This window comes from Diachasma alloeum, unplaced genomic scaffold (genome assembly GCF_001412515.2).
Source record: "Diachasma alloeum isolate Michigan unplaced genomic scaffold, Dall2.0 Dall_scaffold_00627, whole genome shotgun sequence".
Classification (NCBI taxonomy): Eukaryota; Metazoa; Arthropoda; class Insecta; order Hymenoptera; family Braconidae; genus Diachasma; species Diachasma alloeum.
The window spans coordinates 18,079-26,165 of record NW_021680759.1 but is presented as its reverse complement, the minus strand read 5'-3'; the positions used below and the strand labels follow the sequence as shown (position 1 = coordinate 26,165).

At 37.1% G+C, this 8,087-nt stretch overlaps 1 protein-coding gene across 6 annotated transcripts in view; it reads right to left on the bottom strand.

Moving 5' to 3' along the window:
* Positions 1-729: 729 nt before the first annotated feature.
* Positions 730-8,087, bottom strand: part of LOC107043781 (monocarboxylate transporter 4) — an 11,263-nt gene continuing 3,905 nt past the window's right edge. For 2 of the 6 annotated variants that reach the window (XM_015265415.2, XM_015265419.1), the window contains exons 2-8: positions 4,451-4,745; positions 4,103-4,246; positions 3,496-3,933; positions 2,328-3,199; positions 1,969-2,191; positions 1,637-1,884; positions 730-1,449 (exon numbers count right to left, since the gene is read on the bottom strand). In XM_015265415.2, the coding sequence (XP_015120901.1) occupies positions 1,297-1,449; positions 1,637-1,884; positions 1,969-2,191; positions 2,328-3,199; positions 3,496-3,933; positions 4,103-4,246; positions 4,451-4,745 (2,373 nt within the window). In that variant the 3' untranslated portion in view covers positions 730-1,296. Of the gene's footprint in view, positions 1,450-1,636; positions 1,885-1,968; positions 2,192-2,327; positions 3,200-3,495; positions 3,934-4,102; positions 4,247-4,450; positions 4,746-5,008; positions 5,165-5,305; positions 5,373-5,950; positions 6,931-8,087 lie in introns of those variants that run through there. The other 4 variants (XM_015265418.1, XM_015265420.1, XM_015265416.1 and 1 more) reach the window with 4 other exon arrangements.

Sequence of the window (8,087 nt, the reverse complement as noted above, 5' to 3'; positions counted from 1 at the left end):
TTTCACTAGAACATGATGATCATCATCATTTCTTTTGTCACATGATTTTTCTAGGTCGAATCGATAGCCACTAAATTTGGTTTTAATTCATTCAATTATTTAAGGTATTTAGCGTGAATACCACAGCGACATTGATTCTCATTAGTTAATTGAGTAGTTTGTGTTAATTAATGGGTATATTTTATTGTTAATAGTACAACAGTTGAATCCAACAAGATGGACATTTTCACTAGCTATAAGAATCGATTAATTAACACAAACTAGGTGAAAATCTATTAAGGATAATTAAAAACATACATCGATTACGAATATCTCTAAACAATTAGTTTTATCATTTATTATTATCATTTTATGTGGATTTGATAAAAAAAAAATGCTGACTATTCTCTCTGGAGAATAGTGATGCCTGCTGAGACCACTCAATTCTGTTCCCCTTACGTTTTTTATCATTGTTTAATGGGTCAAAAATTTATTACTACACTGGCGTTGTAGATAAAGTTTCGAAATGAAAATCAAAGTAATATCTCACATCCCTAACACGCTATTGTACACACTATTTTACAAGTGGTTGAGGGTCTTGAAAATATTTATGTACATTTGAAATTTGGATTCTACCAGCGCCAGCTAAACTTCTCTCGAACTTGTCAATTAATTTAACTTATTATGGCATAAATTTTTCTTTGTTATGTACATTATTTTATTTGTTGTTGTCAGTTTATGTTCTTCTTGTTATGGCTTATATATAATCGTTTTTTTTTTTTATTGACAAATTAAAATGAATACCAGTGTCTTCATCTTTACGACTCGATTGAAAAATAATTCATCTATAATGACTCCCCTTAATTGTCGTTCATAAGTACATTCCCATTTTTCATTTTTTCGTTATTTCAGTTTTTTCATTTTCGAGTATTTTGCTCATCGATGAATGAGTGAGAAAGCATTGTCCACTTTACATTCCTAAATATAACTTGGTTTATACTGTTGACTGATACTGATTGATTCAATTTTTATTTATTTATTTATTTATTTATTTTTTAAACAACATCAACAGCCATAAGTGAAAAGCAAGTTGATTTCTGAAGAATTTCATGGTAAATAAAAAACAAGAAATTCAACAGGTCTCTCTTTGTTTATCTTGTTGCTCTCTAAGCTTGTGCAATTATCAGTAAATTCATAAGAAAATTAATTTAACCTTTTTAAGTAATTGATTTTTTTAACGATTTTATCATTACTTCCCAGACTTGGAGGCGGCCACCACTTAAAGCTTGAAATGAAATAAAATCTCAAATGGTGTTTTTATAAAACAGACTCTATTTGTTTTATCTCTTTCTCTGGTGGATCTAGGGGTGATGCTGCTGTTTCTATTATCTCTGGGATGTCGTCTTCGTTCTCCTCTTCGTTATCTTCTTCGTCAATTGGTGTTAGTGTATCAATAATTATTGGTTGTGTCTAGAATAATTCAAATATTCAAATGATTTTTTTTTTCTCCACTTTTATCGTAGTGACATAATATTTATGCGTTTATTAATAAGAATAGTTAAGATAGACACTGGTGAGTTTTCCATTTAAAATGGACCGTTTAAAGAATTTGTTGAATCAAGTGACGTTTCAGGTAAAATAAAATTTATGAATTTACCTGTGGAGTTGTAAAACGTTTCATAGCAGGTGCCACAAAGCTGAAGACAGTACTGAGGAAGAAGAAGAACCCAGCCATGTAGAATGGTATATCAAAAGTGTTTGTTAAGTCGTAAATACAACCGGCGAGTGGTGCCCCAACAATTGCAGCAGCACCTCTGAATAGAATTAGTAAACCAAATGCATTGGTCAATTTATCTAATCCCAGGAGGTCCACCAGGATGATTGAAGTCAGTGAAATATATCCAGCTGTAGAATAAAAACATGAAAGACATGTTCTTCGTAACGAAACATTTAATATCAATGAGTTTGTTTTTTTTTTTTTTGACATACAAATTGCTATTCCAAAGAAAACACTCATCACAATGTAGGCAGGAAAACTGCTGCACAGAGGCGTCGCAGTAACAGCCACTGTCGAAATTAGCAGGCAAATGTTGTTCAACAGAAGAGAATCCACTTGTGGAAAATCAGCTACAAAACCACAAACTATACGTCCAACTGTGTTTGTTATTCCAATTATGGAAAGCAGAAGTGATGCTGAGCTCTTGGGGATTCCCTGAAGAAAAAATAAATAAAAAAATAATTGTTATGAAGGAATTTCACAAAATGGCAACAAATTAATAAACGTCAATTTAAAATAATGCAAGTCATTAACTAAAAATAAAATGAAACGAAATGATATTAGAGTTTACCTTGGCTACAGCTGCATCCACCAGATAGAAAAATGGTATGTAAAGTCCGGCCATGCCAAAGACATTGCTGATGCCAATGAGTAGAAAGACTGGGTTTTTCAAAAGAGAGACATCCATCATGGTCGCCAAGGCCTCAGTAAATGACTCGGGTAGTTGGAAGCATGGACACAGAGGCTGGAGAGGTGGTTTCTCCACATCTCCATCTCTCACATCGCCTCGAACAGATTTGGGTAGTGAGAGGACACTCTGACGATAGTTAGCAAGTGACTTTTGGCTCTGATACTCTGGTAGATTGAGAACACTTCCACTGTAGAAGATATCCTTTCGAGACATGGGACGAACGATGCTCGTCTTCTGCTTTGTCACTGCTGGAATACTGGACTTGCTGGTGGTGAATGTTATGCTCTCACCGTCATCACCTTCCATGTTGTTGAGACGAGAGCCAAGCATGCTGCTGTTGGACAATCTCAAATGCAGACTTTTACGAATGTCTCCATTGGAGTTTAGGGTTGTTCTCGAGTTTTTAATTGCACTCAAACTCGGTTTGTAGCGTTCTCCAGTGCTAGTCTTGCGGATTCTATCGAAAAATGGGACTGAACCATTCTTGGGGAGACCTTGAACGTGAGTGGTGAATGCTGGCTGCGAGGCGTTCCTCGGTATTATCGGTTTATTAAACTCGTTTTCTGTTTTGTCGACACTCTCTTTTGTCTCATCTTTGGTTTCATCAATGCTCTTTCTGCTCTTGTTTTTACCTGTCTTTAGGTCCATGCTACCACTCTTGCTTGTTGCTGCACTCGAGGAGTGCTCCTGGACCTTGACCTCCGATATTGTTGGCAGGGTCGGCACGGTGGGTACTGGTGTTAAAGGCGTTCCTTTAGAGTTTAATTTATCAATCTTAACTAATTCATGGTGGCTTTGACAACCCAATTATCTATCATGATGTATCCACACAATTTATAACTATTATTATTATTATGGGGAGAAGATGATGGATTAGATCAACACTTGCGACTTTTTCTTTAAAGAAATGTATAACTCAAAAACTAAAAGTACCCAGGATAAATTCAAAAAGATATTGGTGAAAATTAACATTTCCGACAAGTGTTGATATGTTTACACACTCTACCCTGGGACAAAAAAAAGGAAAAAAAAGGAAAAAAAAACTTACCAGGCACTAATTGGTCGAGATTGAAACTGGAGTGTACACCAGGATCAATATTAATTGGCATCTTCATTCGCTTCTCCATCGAGCCATCTGGAAGTTGGACCATGAAGTACGAGCCCCCAATGCTTCCACGTTCCATTTGAAATCGTTTCTCCTCAGCCATTCGTTGGAGCAGTGGTTTCACTGATGATGGCTTTGGGTACTCGAGTGGTCTCATCAGTGCCCCAAATACAGCACAGTTAAGTATAAGGCCTGCAAGTATCCAGTGTGCTTGTCTCCAATCACCATACTCTTCGATAAGTGTCGTTGCGAGAGGAGCAAAGACAAATGTTCCAAAACCCGATCCACAAACGGCAATACCAGTCGCTAATGATCGCTTGGTTTCGAAGTAATAACCGACACAGACAACGGCTGGCAGATAAATCAAACCGAAACCAATTCCTGAAATTGAGAAAAATCACGAGTCAAAACATTTTCAAAATGTGCAGTAATTTTCAATAATAAAATGTGATATTCTCCCTATATCTCTCAATATCATGGGAAGGAGGTGTATTTTTTTTTCTTTTCTTAATTTTTTTAATTTTAATGTTAATGGAGATTTTCTTCTCACCTCCTACAACACCATAAATCAGCATCAGCGAATTCACAGTCTTCACATATGTTGATAAGAAAAATGCCGCAGCAGCAATAAAACTGCCAGCTATACAAACTGCTCTGCATCCATATTTATTCGTAAGAGCACTCACAACAGGACCTGATGAGATTTTAAAGAGGAAATTATAATACTATTACAATACTACAATTCCTTATTTTACTTTATCGTTTTTCTCCCTAAAATGTCGAGTTTTTCATTGACTTTTTCTAAAGTGTAAGTGAATGCGTGAGTGTTCCACTTGTAATTTCACATCTGTTGCTTTTCTTTTCTCTGCTTTTGTGAAATAGAAGAAAATAAACATACCAGCACTGAGATACATTCCAGAGAGCAATGATCCGGCCCATGCGGTTTTTCCTTTACCCTCGCCAAAGTACCTCACAAATTCTTCCAAAAATATTCCAAACGTATATGCAATACCATCGACAATCATATTACACATGAAGGAGGCAAATACCACGACCCAACCATAACCACCATCAGGAGGTGGTGGTATGTCGTGGTACTCGCAGAGTGATCCCCCATCGTCATCAGGAGATGTCTCATCAACACCTCCATCAGTCAGTCGTGCCTGCTCCTCCACTGAGTACTCACTCTCCGTCTGTAATACAAAAAACGCAAAAACAGCAATTAATTTCCATTAGCATTCAGTTGTTTTCTCTCGAGGATAGATTCCCCTCCTCGAGTGTTTAGAATGGAACCAATCATCCTTGACATACATCCCACAGAATTACCACTGTAATCTAACTGTGAGATGTAACATCCATCCATCCATCCATCCATCCATCTCCGCATTTAATATATTAGATTAAAACTAATGGAGATATTGATTTCATCCTCCAACATCAGCTATAACTGGCTCACCTTGGGGGCTCCCGAATGAAACCAGAAATGATGATGATGATAATAATAATTTATATGTACGTATGCGATAAACATGGTTGCACCGTGTTAACTACTCTTTAGAAAAAATAATAATGTAAAATTTGGAAATGGAATTCATTGCGTGGGAAAATTAAACTCAATTTTAATTGCAATTGACTTTTCACATTTTCTATGGAAATTCAATTGAATAGTGAAAAAAAATAATCAACAATCGAATTTTGAAATTTTGAAATAATAATTGTCTCAAGGTGCACCTCACGACTCAGCGACTCTCACTTTTGTTAGCGTGTTCATCAATCAATTGACAATTCATTTAATTGAGTATCAATGAATCACCTATGCGACCCCAACGTTATCATGAATTTTTTGCATACCTAACACGTACACTACAATCAGCTGATTGAAATAATGCGCACGCCACCAAACGGCAGCCCAAGGCATTGCGGCCACAACAGTTGTTTATGATGTGTGCATTTCCGACCTCTGGGGCTTTACACTGGCTGTTGCACTCCACTGTGTGAGAGCCGTTTTATTAAATTAACGTGTAGAAAAAAAGAAAAAAAAAGGAATTAACGGGCGTGTCATGTGTATTAATACAGCTTCGTCATACTCCATTTGGACAATGGCATTGTTATACAATTAAATTTGCTCAAATTATTTGTTATTTTATTATTATCAATCGTAAATTATCACTGATTGTCAAGGCTTGTCACGTGTTCCATCGAATCCCTCTAGTCCAATTGAGTCACTAGTCACGCCTACAAACAACAATTTTGCAGCAGCTCCACTTTGTGAGCCCGAAAGAGCATTTCTTTGTTCCCCCAAGTATCTTGTGTATCTCCAAGGTATCGATAATTATTATGCGTGCTTCTCTAATATCCAGAAGAAAGTAAATAAAACATAAAAATAGTTGGAACCCACCGTACTAATTTTCCTGACGCGTCTTGAGCCATACTGGCCATGCTGTGATTTAGTCAAAGACACTCGCGACATCCTTTATGAATTATTAATTCACCAGCAGTAGTAGGTCTATTGAATGTCCAAAACTATTGAAAACAAACACAACAATCCAAATGGTTATATTCCCCAGGGTGATGAGTGGAAAGGATCAGCCTCGGGTTAGTCTCCTTGAAAAAACAATTTTTTTTGAAAATCACTCGTCATAGTCGGCTGCCATGTTTCGCTGCTACTTGACCACTGCACCACACGATTCCCATTATTTACACCTTTATTATATTGATGCCATTGTGCACTCAGAAATGAAATAAAATCAACAATAAAACGGCCGTCAGTGTGTCGTTTTAAACTCGAAACTATTATCCTTGCACTTGGTTTTTTTTCCCCTTCACGAATGCTCTTTCTCAAGCTTCACTGGATGTATAAACGATAACTGCAAGAGTCATCAATGCGTCGCTGGCTGAAACTGTCATGACACATTCGTCCTCGAGTTGGCCCCAACAGTGGAACTGTTTTATTCAAGTTGAAAAATGAAACAAGGAGAGGAGCAGGCGAATGAAGATGAAGAGTTATTTTTACACGCACAGTGGATGATGGAGAGTATTAAGTTGAGTTGTACAGCTGCGCGCCTTGTTTAATCTATTTTTCCTATTTATTTATTTAAACATTGTACAGTTGCACGTCCTCATCCGGCGGCTCGTTGTCATTGATATGTTAACTCAATTAAACTGTCTCCATGATCAATCGAAATTCATTGATTCTTGTTCATCTGAGGGAAACGAATGATAAAAGAGACAGACAGAGAGCGAGCGAGAGAGAGAGGGAGAGAGAGAGAGAGAGAGAGAATGTATTGCGTTGGTTGTGCCTCTCGATCAAAGCACCAACGCTGCTATTTAACCACTGACCACGATGCCGTAGTCGACAGCAACAGCATTTCCGACAGACTGGACTAGCCTACGAACCTGAAGCCTGAACAACGCTGAACGCTCTTTCTTTCATTTTTTTTTTCCCCCACCCCGCTGGTTCACAGACCTTCCGGCTCCCCTCTTCCACATCGCCCCGCGGGATCGCTTTTATACTAATAAAAGTGATTCACAAACTGCACCGTTCTTGGCTACGTAAAGCCCCGTTTTCTATCGACGACTTTTTTACCAACTTCTGGCGGCAAAAGAAGCCAGTTGCCCTCTTGATAGATTATTTCATAGATATCAGATGTCGATGAATTGTTTTTATTGACTGATTGATTGATTAAAATTTTATTCACTCTACACGGTATGTAAGCCACACAAGAGAGGGGCTATCATATGAATGAATGAAGGGGCATGCATTTGACATTTTTTTTTGTGGTGGAAGAGGGTGGTTTTATGGAACTAATGATGTTGATGATTTTTTCTCATTTTATTCTCCTTCTTCTTCTTCTTCTTCTTCTTATGTTGATTTGCAAACTACACTTGTGTCAGTCAATTTTAAATGAGAATAAATTAAATGAAGACCCGCGTACTGGGTCTTGATTGAATAAAAGTGATGCGTTGTTCTTTTCACTGGTTTTTATCAATTTTCATTGACTTTTCCACAAAATTTTTGATTTTTAATAAGTCTCGTTTAAATTTCTTGAAACATCAGTGAAACGTCTAATTATTGATTTTGTTAGTTGTAACAGGTGCAATAGTTGACAACTATGTCTCAATTTTGCAACATTTTACGGGTGAAAGAAAATGAGTGTTTTATCTACATCAAGCGTTTGCGCGTCAATTTGAAATTCAATTTGTTTATTCCATTTTCCACTGGATTAAGCAGCAATGATCGAGTTCAATTGTGAGAGAACGTGTCTCATTTATTTAGTCAGTTTAGACCAACTATTCATCTACACATTTCCAAACAAATTGTTTATCATCCCATTATTCACGTAAATTAATCAACGTGTCGAATGAGTTTAATAGTGTGTAAACGTCCAATTGTTTATTTAGTCAGTTCTAAGAGGCAATAACTGAACACGGGGTCTTAATTGGGTAATGACTCGACAAGTTGTGAAGAATAATGGACTGCAACAAGTTGAAAAATTTATATTGGTACGGGGCGGGGGGGGGGGGGGGCCCTTTTT